General features: G+C 48.1%; 1 protein-coding gene across 1 annotated transcript in view; it reads right to left on the bottom strand.

The window, feature by feature from the left end:
* Positions 1 to 419: 419 nt before the first annotated feature.
* syde2 (synapse defective 1, Rho GTPase, homolog 2 (C. elegans)) overlaps positions 420 to 14,757 on the bottom strand; it is a 39,747-nt gene continuing 25,409 nt past the window's right edge. Inside the window, exons 6-11 of the mRNA XM_070908967.1 lie at positions 13,539 to 13,665; positions 5,225 to 5,406; positions 4,574 to 4,815; positions 3,412 to 3,520; positions 3,061 to 3,139; positions 420 to 1,176 (exon numbers count right to left, since the gene is read on the bottom strand). Of these exons, the coding sequence (XP_070765068.1) occupies positions 431 to 1,176; positions 3,061 to 3,139; positions 3,412 to 3,520; positions 4,574 to 4,815; positions 5,225 to 5,406; positions 13,539 to 13,665 (1,485 nt within the window). The 3' untranslated portion in view covers positions 420 to 430. The remainder of the gene's footprint in view (positions 1,177 to 3,060; positions 3,140 to 3,411; positions 3,521 to 4,573; positions 4,816 to 5,224; positions 5,407 to 13,538; positions 13,666 to 14,757) is intronic.

Below are 14,757 nucleotides of genomic sequence, written 5' to 3'. Positions count from 1 at the left end.
AAAGCTGCATCAAGATCACACGAGGGGAGACATTCTATTTCGGGGTGGATTTTCCTCTTGACGTACCACCTTCACACAATTAAGGCACCTTTTAAACCCCTGAGGGGTCAATGGGTTCTTCTAATAAGAAGAGAAGCAACAATAACAACATGGAACACAGAACCGGACTGAGACAAACCAACAACAACGACATAAAGAAAATAAAAACATTACGGAATGTCTATGGGTAAGGTACAAATGCCAGAAGTGCCCCGTTACATTTCGTCTCATCTCATCCTTTCGGTTTTCACAGCAGCACATGTTGACATCACAGGATCTCCATGGAAACACTGTGGCTGTATCCTGAAGCACCTTGATCAGTAAAAGAAGGTCTTCCCCAAACCTCATCAGGCTTTCATGAGCGTGTGAGTGGATGTGTGTGGGGTAGGAGTCAGTATCCGACGTTGAGCTTGTTCTTGTTGAGCTCTCTCTCCAGGTTTCCTATCAGGGTGTCGATGCTCTCCTGCAGGTCTCTCAGGTTGACCCGGTTGCTCAGCACGGGGCTGATGTCCTGGATCTTCATGTAAGCCTGGTAGGTGTGCTCTTTGGGCAGACGAGGGGGCAGGATGTGGTCGCACACCCTCTCCTCCTCCTCCTCCTCCTCCTCCTCCTCGTCCTCGTCCTCTAATGGCGGCCCATTGCCTGAACTATCACTCTCTACATGATTCTCGCCCTCCTCTTCCTCCTTTTCCTCCTCCTTCACCACCTCCTCTCTCTGAGGTTGCTCCAGCTCAGCGGGTTCAGACACAGGGCTTGTGACCTTCTGCCCATCATCTTCCTCCGCATCCGCAAGCTTCTCCTGCCCCTCCTGCCCCTCCTGCCCCTCCTCAGCTGCCTCTGTGTCTTCGGAGGGCACGTCATCATAGTCCGCCTCCTCTTTGCTGGGAGGCAGCAGAATGTCGCAAGGGAAGTAGCTCTCGCCGCAGCCGCTCCAGTCGCCGGCGTAGCGGTTGCTGGGGCTGTCCAGGCGCCCCGGCTTGGGCCGCAGAACGCCCGCCATCTCCGCTTCAGAGAGGTTCAGGACCTGGGGGCGCTCTTTCCTCCGCCGTAATGGAGGAGCTGACAGCAGGTCAGATGAGGCCGGAGCCAAAGAGGCTGCAGGGGGCTGGGGGGAGGACTGGCCATATGGATCCACAACTGGAGGAGCAGACAGCAAGAGAGACAAAAGACAGGCAGCGTTAATCAGATGTATTCAGGCTAGTAAGTACGTTGAGTTGTGTGAGTCATATGTAGCTACAGGTAAGCTTAGCTTAGCTTAGCATAAAGACTGAAGCTGGTGGGGACAGCTAGAGGTGTTATTATGTGGATTTCTTTTACTTTTGGAAAGAATATTTCCCGAAATAACGAAATCATTGTTTAAAGGGTGAGTTCACCCAAATTACAAAAGATTAAATGAACACATTCTCTCATATACCCCTGGTGGTATCTAGCCACGCAGATATCTTTTTCCCCTTTTATGTGTGTCTGAAAGTTGGTAGGAAGCAGTTCCAGTGAATGTGCCGCAGGTAAAATTCCACAAAATCTCAAAATGTAAGCACAAAAACCAAAAACTCTCTGCAGAGCCAGATATCACCAGGAGTAAGGGACAAAATATCATTTTTTCTTTGTAATTTGGGTGAACTGAACCCTTAAGTCCCCCGTTGGTGACTTCATGTTCCAACTGACATTTAAAAACATGCCTTGAAAACGTTTCTTTTTGGGGGGTTTTCGTAACATAGCTGACTCCTACCATTTGAAAAAAAAAAGACCACCGGCTTATTTGAATGAACCTCTATCAGGGCTACAAAGACATGTAACACACGCCCTGCCAAAATAATATGAACATGCCATGCCGTGCTCAAAGTCAGACAAACACATGCTGAAGTCACGCCACCACACTCTGATGCCATCCTCCTGTACCGTTAGTTACCAACCGCTGACTAAACCAAACTTAAACATTAACTAAACTAAAACCCCTGTTTGGACATTATGAAAGAATCATCTGACTGTGCCTCAACAAAACAGAACAGTGAGCACTCCAACACAACTAGCACAGTCCGGGTTACCTGTCTGCCTTTATCTCTGTGTACCTACACTTGTTGACACCGCTAGCTCTCCCTTACTGCACTGGGAAGGAACACAAAAAAACGAAAAGTGTTACAAGTTTGGGCTGGAAGTCACGCACAAGAGGTACAATACAAAACAATACCGTATTTTGTCTGCGGAGGACCTTGAGGGCTTTACAAACATTATCCCTACATGCCTTAAAAACAAAATAATGATGGATTATGACTCCATTTCATTCATCTGGAGTGGCAGTAGCTGATGCAGTGTTCGTGTGCAGCGTCTGCATGCCTCGCAAACTCTCCTGAGGCTAAGGACTCAAAGCAATTATCACCTTAAACAAACAGAAATTATCCTCCGTTGAGAGGCAACGTGTTATTTCGTTTCAGACATGATTCACTGGGGAGAATTTGAATTATTAGCCGTCAGCAGAGAAAATGGAGGCAAAGATAAAATGTGCGTTAAGGACAAAGTACAGCTGCTAGATTTGTAAGCGTTACTTCTGGACACGAGCACACTAACAAGAAAACAAATGCACACACACACACACACACACACACACACACACATTATCCTCTCCTTCCTGTCATTCTGTCTGTCTAACCATCTGCTCACATCTACTCACACATACAGTTGGCAAACCACACAATTCACACTGCTGAACACGCAACACCCCCCCCCCCCCCATTCCCCCCACACCTCCTCTTAGCCTCTTCAACACACATATGCTCATGCTCTCTCACACTTCCTGTAAATAGAGTCAGCGGCGTCTGACGTCCTTGTACTTGCCCAAAGACATGCACACACTGAGCAACAATGCCTCGGAGGGCTGGCTGGGTGTGTGTGTGTGTGTGTGTGTGTGTGAGAGAGAGAGAGGTGTGAAGAGGCAGCTGAAAATACCCCATAATGATGGTGAAATGTTAGGGTGAAGCTCCAGGGGCTGAGGGCTAAGGTTAAGCCTGGAACTTCTTTAATTACGGTCCAGGCGTGCTGCGCTCTGAGCCGGGGAGGCGGACAGAACGGAGACGTCACTGAGGGTGTAAACAGAGGCTTGAACCTGGACCGAAAGCTTCGTCAAGGATATCACCGGTCATTATGGGCCATGGGTGACATCAGCTGCAGACGGGAGTGCCGAACAAGCGCAGGCTTCAGCTGAAGATTATAAACGATTCTCTTCAGGCCACTTGACCCCATCGCCCTCCGTCATTGTCTGCTTGTATGTTCAGTCCTCTTTTCGCTTATCGTTTCAAACTCTACTTGTGCTTCACCAGGCGACCTGCAATTACGGGATTCACAGATGCTGACCTATTCAGTCGCCCAGCGGTTTACACAGAACTGGCTCACTGTGGGAGCCTTGAGGATGCCGTTAAATGTAGAGGCCAGGCCAGACGCAGAGTCGGGCCCCTCTTCAGACGTCCATCGGCAGAGCTGGCTAAGGCTGCAGGTTTACGGGGGGAAGGAGCTCCGAGGAGTTCTGGGATCAAGGCCGCTCGATGTGATGTTGGGAGCCCTTCGGGAAAAAGGCTTTTCGAAATGCAGCATGCGTGTGAATTTTGACAGACGGCTCGCCTTGAGACACCCTGAAACAATGGGTGTGGGGGGGGATCACTGCACTCTGAATGATAGCTTTCTTCCAGTTAAGCAAGCTTAGTTTTGGATTGATGAGCGTGCATATTTACAAACTGTATAATGGATTTGCAAAGAGTATAATAACCCACAGGGGAAAATGCATCTTTTCCACTGACTACTACCGTACACTCAGTCTTGTCTTTTAAACCTGCGTGTAGGCAGAACACGCTGGTAATGCTTTGTTACATTTTCTGCAGTGGCTGATACTTTAACTGGGTTACAGTGGCACGTGGACGGCTCACACATGGATTGGACGCCACATTTAAGAAATGAAACGCAGTGAAAGTTAAAAAACAATCAACTTGGTTGCTGTGACCAAAACAAATTCTGCGCCGCCTGCAGCCCGTTTTCATCACTCTCGACTGCCTCCTGAATAATATTCTTTGGGTCCCCTTCATATCTCACACTGAGCGGACAGCTGCAGCTGGCAGAGAACAGCTGTGCCGGCAGACAGATGACCTGTGCTGAGGGAAGCTGGTACTGGGTATCTGCCTGGTATCTGTCCTTGGCTGGTGATTTATCTTAAGACCAGGCCACGCCTCAAAAGTTTGCTTCACACTGGGGCTTACTGGCTTGGCTCTGATTGGCTCACTCTGCCACGATGACGCGCTCTGTGGAGAGTTTCATGTCTGCGGAGCCAACAGATGGTGGTAAATGGCTATCAGAGCTGTGCTTGTGCCAGTTGTGGATAACCTCAAGGATCAAAGCGGGCCAGCCCTTCAACGGCCCTTTGCGGTGTAGAGTTGAACCACAGAGCTGGCGCCGATTTGTACAAGACCCTCAAGCAGAACGACTACGTTCCAAACCGAAACACCCGGTGGAACCGCATTTGACATGGCAAAATAACATAAACCCATAAAACAATCGCTCACCTGGCCAGAGCTGCAGCAGGTAGTGCAGGACTTCGATGTGTTTTTTGAAGTGCAGTGCGCTCGCCAGCTCCTCGGAGTCGATGAAGACTCGGTTGGTGTGGCACGACGCCTCCTGACGCTGGCTGAGCAGCACCGGGCCGAAACACACCGCCAGGTTCTGACACGTCATCTTGTTGACTTCCTGGTAGGATGCTACCAACTTTAGGTGGTCAAGAAGCCTCCGCAGTGTCATCTGATGTACAAATAACACATGTCGTTATTATGATTAGTAGCTGTGGGAGTACCACCGGCGGCAGCAGCAGAGCTACACCGCACACACTCCTTCATCAAGCTATTTGTAGCAGCAAAAAGCTCCATGTCTAAGGAATGTGTGGCCCAAAATCCAAGACCAATGACAGTGAAAAGGTGCAGAGAAAAAGACACAGGCTTGTGGACTGAATGCCACCGCTAATATCACCCGTTGTAAAAGCCTACGTAACAGTTAAACAGGAGAGATCTGTAGCATTATCATCATGACGATCATTATCTATGCCACAATTACCCCCTTTCACAACCACATCTGTGACAATATTCTAGCATGATGACGGCATGTGAGAGGCCGCGGTGGGGGGGGGGGGGGGCGCACAGTTGGTCTTGCTCACCCTCTCCACCTCCGGCAGGTTGTCCAGCAGGCTGACGGTGTGCTCCGAGTCGGCCTGGTCGTTCTCGCAGCCCGCTGCCCCGATCCGCAGAGGCCTCGTGGCCATGGTGTCCAACACCGCCTCATACAGGGGCTTGGTGATCAGAGGGTAGGGCAGCTCTCGCAGGTAGTCCTTCAGTACTCCTGGAAAGTGGGAGAGAAAGAGAAGAGTTCAAGAAGTTAAACTTGGTGTTTGCAGCATGGCTGAGGGTCATGCAGTTTTCCCACACTTTTCCTCGACACAGACCTGACAAACCACTAATCATTTATCGTCATGCCGTGTCAAAGCTTTCATTTTCCGTCTCTTTTGAACGACTGAACCTGGTGCACTCTCTTGGCTGCAAATCGAGGTCCCATTGTTTGAACCTGTGGCGTCTGCCGAGATGCCTGATTGGAGTCAGGCGTGTCTGGGGGGGGAGGGGGAGTGTTGGTGTCAGTGGCGGCGCGTTCACACCTGTGACTTCAGCCTCCTGCTGCCGCAGCTCAGACGAAAGCTACGGGAAAACATGAAACCCACGCTGCCTGTCTCCACTAAGCCCCTGAAATATCACTGGCATGTCTTTTCATCAAAGGCAAAAGGTGAAGGGAAAAAAAAGAAAAAAGAATAAATACGGGAATAAGAAAGGCTCTTGGCAGTGCGACAGCTCTTTGTGGTGAGTGTCTGCTCTCTTCTCCCTCTGCATGGAGCTGGATCAGCTTTCACAGACAGCTGGGGGCTGTGTAATCAGCAATACTGGTTATGCTCCAAACTAATACACCCTGAATGTCTGTGAAGACTGACAAGAATAACACTTTATACGACCGAAAGGCTAATGTCACTGCAATGATCGAATGACCAGCAAATAAAATGCAAGGGCCACAGTTTCAGCATTACATCCCTGTAGCGCTGTCAGGCTCACAATGGACGAGAAAAAGAGAAGCATCAAAATTGATCAAGCACAGTCGCTTGGCTGGAAGTATTTTTTATTGCGTGCATAATGCATGTGCGATTAAATGCTCACGCAGGAGGCGGCTGGGGGAGATGGAGTTACATCTCTGACAGCAGGCAGCGGTGGAGCAGCATGGATGCAGAGCTCAGCACTGCTGTGAGTGAGTGCCAAATGTTTATACGGAAGCCTATAGAAAGACGCCAACACGTGGCAATAAAATGACTTGTGTGCCTGCCTGAACTAATATACGCTCCAGCAGAACTTAATAATTGATACAGAATTGAGGGAGTTAATACATTGTGTGTTGTGAGCCGAATAGGTTTGGTGGCGAAAGCTGTTGCATTGTTCAGGGGATTTTCTCATTGGCTCACGACAAACCTGCATCTCTGGTAGAAGGTACGACTATGTAAATCAGCTTGAGGGCCACGTGAACATGACCCCCCCTCACATAACCTTTTTCACGAGTTAATGCGGGAAACATTTTCTCCACGTACTTCGTATTCAGCTAAGCACTCGAGAAATACTTCCCTGTTAAAGCCTCGCTTGACCTTTTCCTTTCTATCGGTTACTTCTATATCTACCTAAGCTTATACCCGTGCACTGAGGATCTCCTACTCATCAACACCGCTTCACATTTCAATAAGATAATTTGTGGATGCTGTAAATGGGAGCTCCTACTTCATCACTTCTACACCTCTGGATTATCTCCCAGACACCCGAAGTGTTTTGCTTCTTACCTTCTATTTACAGCAAACTACAATACGACTCGCTGTAAATCCACCGACATCCCTTTAGGCCCAGTGGGGAGAACGGACGGCACAACTTAACACGCTCGCTGTTTAATCCCGGTAAGTCCCCGCTCTGCTCTTTAAGGGAGCCCGGGGCTTAAAGCCGTTTCAGACGATTCCTAACTGGCATTGCAGGTCCACCTCCCCATTCATCCCTGGAGAATAAAGTTAACGGACAAATGTTTAAGAATGAACCTTAAATTTCAGTGGGGGTTTTTTTATAGGTGATGACACATGAACTGCTACATGAGCACAAGAGCTTTTGAATTCAGGATTAGAGTGTGAGTGAATTAGAGGATCTAAATTCGGTTCGGTGTTGCGCAAAGTCTCAGATTAGCATTTAGGTTCGGTATCTGCTTCAGCACAGACAACAGCGCCGCGTTCCTCCTGAGAGTGAGCTCCTGGAAACTTTGCACGTTCCCCAGAGGACGAATCCCAATAACTTAAGTGATCGCTAGACTTTTCATCAGCTCTATAATCTGGTCAATAATTTGTCCAATATGCTTAAACCAGTGACCAAACAGCTGCAACATGAATTATATTTCCCACCAACCTCAGCTGTACTTTGCGTTTAGTGTTAATTATCAAACGTTAGCATCCTAAAAGGCTAAACCAAGATGGTGAACACGGTGACTCCATCAGCATGCGACAAAAAAAAAAAAAAAAAATATTGTTATTGTGCCAGCTACCATCTTAACAGAACAAAAACGGCAACTTTGTTGTCTTGCTTTCGAAGCCACTCTTTCCTCTGAACTCGAGATTCGACAGGTCCTGGCACCAGCAGAGAAACACACACACACACACACAGATACAGAGAGATGTTGTGCATTCCTGAGGCAGTCAGTGGTGGCTCCGAAGAAAAACAACTCATACCCAAACAAGCTCACTGGCGCACTATGTCAGCCCTCCCGTCTCAGGTAGACCAACACCATGGCAGCTCTAAGTCAGCGGGGTCAGACCTGAACGCGGCTTCAGGCCGACATGCACTTAAAACTGGACATAAAATGTCCCCGCAATTAGACGTGTCCCCCGTGCCCTGTGCGGCAGCGTGGCCGGTCTGTGGCGGCACGTTTGCATGTTTGTTTTCAGTCCCAATTCACATTCTTGAACGCCTCCGTTATCATCATCGTCATCTTCATCAGGTTTGGGACGGCATGAGCAGAACGCGATAGGGACACATAAACACAAGACGCATTCACTCTCCGTAACGCTCCTCGAGACACGCTGATTTCCCGAAACATATTACACAGAGATGCTTTGTGAACATCCTCCGGCTTCCTGTTGTCAATCTTTACTTGAGATAATAATAACAATCAGCTTGTTTCATCGCAGGAAATCAGACCGCCTGGGAGCGAAAACGAGCCACATGTTTTTACCCTTATCTCGGCAAAGCAAGGCTCCTTTTTTTGGTTAAGCGAGTGTGCAAATAAAAAGCAGAGCCCCCCCCCCCCCCCTCAAAATGGAAACTCTGGCATCGTAGACCCTTTGACCTTCCCTGTGCTGTGAGGCAGACCATCTATAACAGCAGCACTGTTTTACGTTAGCAATGAAACAAAACATCCTCGCTGTGCCTCGCATGCAATGTGTGGCGACGAGGCACTTTCCATTGCAATCACTTGAAGTCAGTCAGACCTTGTGTACGTGCACATGTGCTCGTGTTCGTCTGAAGCGAGGAGGAACACAGCCATTCAGGTAAATCATTAGCCCGCTATGAGTCAGCGCTAGTGTTTGCTTTTGTGCCTTAGCCCGTTGGTGCTCGATCCACACGCGCAGCAACATACACATGCCCAGTGAAACATGAACACAAACACGCATATGCACACACACAAGGTCGTGGGCTCGGGGTGGAGGGGGGGGGGGGGGGGGGGGTGGAGGGTGAACAGGTGTGCTTCCCCTGCAGGTGCTTCACTTTCCTTCACGGCCAAGCTGACAACAAGCCCACGCTGAGTGTCTGTTCTCTCACATTTGAACTGTCGGGATTCTGGCTTTACACCAGCAGAGATATGAGCTGCACTCCCATTTATCTCCGCCCGCATGTACTGCAATCAAAAGCAGCCCAGCAAGAAAGAAAAACGACCCCCCCCCCCCCCCCCCCCCCCGCGTGCCCCTCCGACACAATGCTTCAAAACATGCACTTCAACCTACAGATGATCGCAGCTAAAAGTATTTTCATGTAAATGTTTTTTTTTTCTTTTTCTAACCAATTCAGACGTTCAGTGTTTCCAAATGTGCCACCAAACACTACAAGGCACACAATGCACCGGGGCACGGCTCTACCTTTGACCTCTTGTTCAAACAAAGCGGAAGGTCACTCCTCTTGTCAGCGCTGCAGTCAATGCCTCGACGGGAGAACAAATGGGGGTTTGTTCTCCGTCCTGCCCCCACCCTGCCTGTCCCGTACGCCCCCACAGCACTGGGGGGGGGGGGGGGGGGGTGTCGCTGCCTTGTCCGGTGGCGCGGTAAAGCTTCACACTGCTGTTTATTCAACTTTTCCGTTGAAGAAATACCCCCCCCCCCCAACCCCTGCCCGAAACCCAAAACGAGCAAACCCCACTCGCAGCTCTGGAAACAGCGGCGCTCTCAGATTCGTCAGAAATACGTCGGCAAATCGTTTCTGATTCCCGACCCGCAGTTTAAGAACCACTCTGACACCCACACAGGCCTGCAGCTCTTTGTAAAGTGGTTGCCTGCTTCCCCGGCCGGCCCAGGGTTCAGCTAATCCCCCATGCGTGAGCCAAATACCATCTGTGTTTGTTCGGCAACAAAGGGGGCACTTGTTAATGACTTTCCATGTCTTCACTGGAGGACTGCCGAGGGTGGGTGGGTGGATTGGGGGGGGGGGCAAAGTAGGGAAGTAGGCTATGGAAAAGACATGTCAGGCAAGGCAAACGAAAGACCACAAACTAGGATCAATAACCGCGCTGAGCGTTCAACCATCAGGGCTTGGGACACGCTGCTTTCGCCTTTCTGAGGGAGAGGGGGACAAACATCGGAACCAGTCTCCCATCATTGGAATCACTTTAGAAGCTTTGCTTCCACTCAAAAGCCAAAGCAGGATCGAGCTGAGGGCTTAATCACCAGTGAAGGCCGCTAAAAGTGTCCCCTGAATCCAAACGTCTTTCACAGTGATTCACCGTGCGTTTGTTTTATCCAAACCGGGATGATCTGCAAATAAAGTGTGATTGAAAGCTTATGTTGCAAATGCTCTGAGGTCATGCCGCTTGTTGCTGAGAGCCACTGAAGGACCTGCTGACGTCTCAAACAGCCGCCCTGTAAGACTCTACTGACTCACATCCATTACCACTCCGGACTAGTGAGTGCAGCCTTCCTTCCCACTGAGAGTCAATCGAGTGGATGTTTTGAAGCACTTCAGTTAGATCTTACACTTGATCGACACTGACGATCTCTCTGATACTGATCAGTAGTCTTTCTTGCGCCCTCCGTGTCTGAACTGAGCTCGAAAGTCCTGCTCTCATGAAACTCCTTCTCCTACAGAATTAAGAAGGGAAGCGTGGGTACATTCAGTGTAAACTGAAAATAAGGAGAAGCACTTTAAACACCTATTTACTGAAATGGGTCAGCATTTTGGGAAATATGCTAATTAGCTTTGGTGCCGAGCGTTAGATGAGAAGGTCCGGGCCACTCTCATCGTCCGCGTAGTAAATGGGAAGCTACCGCCAGCAGCCGGGTTAGCTTAGCTTAGCATAATGAACGGAAACGGGAGGAAACTGCTGGAAAATCCGCCGACCAGCATCTCTAAAGCTCACAAACACTTTGTATCTTGTCTGTTGTGCTGGACTCAGGATGATGAGTTTAGATTCTGGCATTTAGTTTACACTGAATGTATTAAATATCAGAGACATCGCTCCGATACTGAGTTGTAGTCTCTTTTGCCGTCCATATTAAAAGTGTCTGAAGGTTTTAAAAGCTCCCATTCCTCTGCCTCTCTTATAGAATTAATAAGGGACAATTTAAGGAGTCCAATATTTGTCGCATGCAGTGTAAAATGAAAGCAGCCGAGAATAGGAAACAGCACTTTCAACACTCATTTAAAGAAAGACAAACAAACAGATTAAGTACGGATCAGAAGGAGTGAGCGCCGACCCCAAACTGCTGCGCGTTCCCCGCTCACGTTGATGACACCTTTCTGCTTCCTTTGAGCGAACCGTGGTTTGAAACAATGGAGGGCCTGCGCGCGCTGAGCATGTTTTGCAAGCTTTGGACTGAACTCTGACCCCGGGATAATCCTTTCCACTACCTCCGATTTTAAATTAAACTGGTGTGACATGCCGGCTCTCTTAGCTCATCCGTGTGCTGTTCGCTTATTAGCCTCTCGTCTGAATGCAACACTCAGCCTTTACATTATATATATATATATATAAAAAAAAAAAGTAGACACTTTTCAAGTCACTTTTCAAATCAGAGGGAGATTATCTTTCAAAATACTGGCAAGAAGAAGTCAAATAAGAGATTTTTTTTCAACCAAATGTTTCAGGAAAGTATGTTTTAAGACTAAACCCATGATTATATCCCAGATGGACATTTTTGCAGCACACACCACAAACCCCTCATCTGCCCCCCCCCCCCTCTCTCTCTGTCCTCTTCCACTCACTCGGGCCCATCTGCAGCAGCAGCTCGCTTGGTGGAGCAAATTTAGGCAGCAAGCAAAAACCAACAATCCACGCTGGTGCTGGCCCTTTTTTCCTAACCCGCTCAACTGTTAACTGTGTTCTTTGCCCTGCCATGCAAATGCATGTGGATCAAAGCAGGCATGATAGGACGACGCCTATACGGGGCCTCTTCCCAAAACCAACAGCAGCTCCCACAATGCCCAGGGGTTTCCACTGTCTTCCTCTTTTTGTGGGAGAAACGAAAAATCATGACAAAGTCGTTTTCTACAACTTTGCCCGCCCCCTCATCTGCCGCACTGCCGGACTCATTACTCAATCCAGTGACACGGCTGTTTTTGTAAGCCGGAGACTCAGTGAGATGTGCTCTGGCTCACTGTTTCCACTTTTAATATCGCGGCAACGGAGCGCGCGAGAGAGAAGCGACGCAGGAATCTGAGTGCCATTTAAATCGCTGGCTTTAAATAATAAGACATCAAATTTGCAGCACAACCGCCTGCGGGACAATATAACAGCGTTTTACACTTACGTCATAACCAGACTGAGATCTTTATATCTGGATTTCTGGAAAAAAAAGAAAGTCCCCCGCTTTGTCTGAAATGTGACCTAGAAGGGACTCAGTACAGAGCATGTCTCAACCACTAAACCTGGAGGGGAAAGAATGACCTGAATGTACAGCATGGTCTGATGCGGTGTGTGTGTGTGTGTGTGTGTGTGGGCCCTTCCCTCAGGCACAGGGCCTATACTGTTAGTTGACTGCTGGAATGTTTTCACTACAAACAGCAGACTCACACACACCGTTAGACGTACATGTGCTGACCCACCTGCAGCGGACACACCAGTTCAGACACGCTTACTGGGGGCGACGACCTGGATCAGCACGAATGCCCGACTCCATTAGAGCAATGTCCTGTTTGCTTTATTATCAATGCAGACGTGCCACAAGGCCTTGCTCTCTTAATCAAGCAACTCTCCTCCTCCTTCTTGTTCTGCTCCTTGCTTAAATCACCTCTCAAATCCTACAGCTTATAAGGCAATTTGTAACTTTCGCCTAAAAGGTGCTGTGTAAATAAAGTTTCATAATGCCATAATAAGTGGCAAAAGTCTAAAATAGAGCACACAATCCTCCTCTGACAGATGTATGACACTGAGGTTTAAAAACGATTGATATACACAAACTCTCTCCGCAAAACGTCTCAAAAGTGTTTCACGCAACGTTTCAATTGTCCCGAGGCTCACATGCCTCCTCCTCGTCTTCCTCATCTTCTGCCTCATGTCAGGACTGCCTTTGACAGGTCAAGTCGCTCACAACTAGAGCTACTGACGATCGAGTAATTCATGGATTAGGAGACAAATGTCAGAAAATGAATGCGTTTTTTTCATAATCCTGAAAAAGGTTCACTCGTCAAATGTGAGGATTCGCTGCTTTCCTTTGGATGTTGTTTGGATTTAAATGTTTTGGGTTTTTTTTCAGGAAAAACAAGCAACTTGGAGACGTTGATTTGGGCTCTGGGAAACTGTTATGGCCATTTCATTAGCTTCCGATAATATATGGACCAAACGATTAATAATCTAAGAAATAATCGATAGTGGAAAACATCGCAGCCCTGATCAAGACTCATGGATATTATCTGGGATCACCTGTAGAGTCTGTTTCATGGGAAACCTGAGCGTACCGAATGCTTTGTATACTCAGTGTATTATGTAATATCCTAAGAGGGTGAGAGGGTACTTTGCAGGCAAACAAAGTATCCTGAGACCGGAGGGACACCAACGCTCTTTGGCAAAGCCATCTAGTTAAATAACCACTTCCTAATTATACTGAGTGTGTGCGTGTGTGTGTGTGTGTGTGTGTGTGTGTGTGTGTGTGTGTGGTGACCCTGCGCTTTGTTGGCATCTCGTGTTCCTCTTGTCACCAGAGATCGGTTTACCTGTGATGACGTTTACGTCGGGATACGTGTTTTCGCACAGCTCCACGGCGTAGCTGTCTCTCTCGAACGCCTCACGCAGCTCCTTCTTCACGGCCGCGGACCCACACAGACGGTAGAGGCCCACCACCTGGAAACACACGGGCACACAAGCGGGTCAACGGAGCGAAGCATTTGACAGGGAGGCGGACATTTTTGCCACCCTGTCGATCAACTTCTACGTCTGCACTCGGACAAGGGTGCTGGACGGGAGCCAAAACCACCTTCACAGAAAGCCCACGTGTCTCAAAACGGGCTACATTTTATGTATTGTATATATAACTCAGAGGAGGAGGAGGAGGAGGCACGCAAGAAGGCACAAACCATAGTCACAGGAACTTTCAAACGCCAGTGAATGAACTTATCACACTTACTGTTTCTTCTTTTGCTATACAAATCTTAAATTCTACGTTTTATGGATGGAGTGTTGTACAGATTGTAAAGCCCTGACACAAACTTGGGCTACACAAATAAAACTCGATATATATATATATATATAGTATATGTAGTATAGTATATATATGTTGCTAGCATTAGCTAATGGTAATACCAGACTATCTATAAGGACAAAAGCTTGGGTGGACTGAATAAAGGAAAAGTACATTTCATTGCTTTTTGAATTGAACTTTTCATTTGTGAGAATGAACCTTGTGTTATTGATTTATTCACTTTAAAACAGAAGCCAGCCACAGGATAATGTTGCTTTATTGCTTATGAAGAAGATTTGGTCATGGTCCTCTTCCAAAAGACTTAGATAATGCGTGCATTACAACCTTACTGAACAAGTAGCATGTGGCCTCCTTTTACATTTGCGGGCATTATTTTGAAGGCGGAGACAACGGAAAAATGCGCTCTGAGGGGTGCGATGAAAGTGTCCCGTCCTTGTGACTGAAGGGACAGACGCCGGGCTCTCCTAAAGTCCCGGCTGACAGCTCGGCATTAAAAATGGAAGCACCGAGCAATAAAACATTAATGTTTCTTTACCTAAGCCTCCAGAGTGTGACCTGGAGGAACTCTTTTAACAATTTCCTCAAGACGCTGACATCTGATAGTTGAAACTTGGCTCCAATGGTCTCCTTGTTATGTTGGGATTAGGCCCGGCTACAGACATGCCATAATTTCTCCTACATGTGTCTGTCTGGTATGTGGCATGGCAGACCGACTGGTGTGGTTGCCCCGGTAA

The sequence above is a fragment of the Enoplosus armatus genome, chromosome 7 (genome assembly GCF_043641665.1).
Source record: "Enoplosus armatus isolate fEnoArm2 chromosome 7, fEnoArm2.hap1, whole genome shotgun sequence".
NCBI lineage: Eukaryota > Metazoa > Chordata > Actinopteri > Centrarchiformes > Enoplosidae > Enoplosus > Enoplosus armatus.
This window is presented reverse-complemented; position numbering and strand designations above follow the sequence as displayed.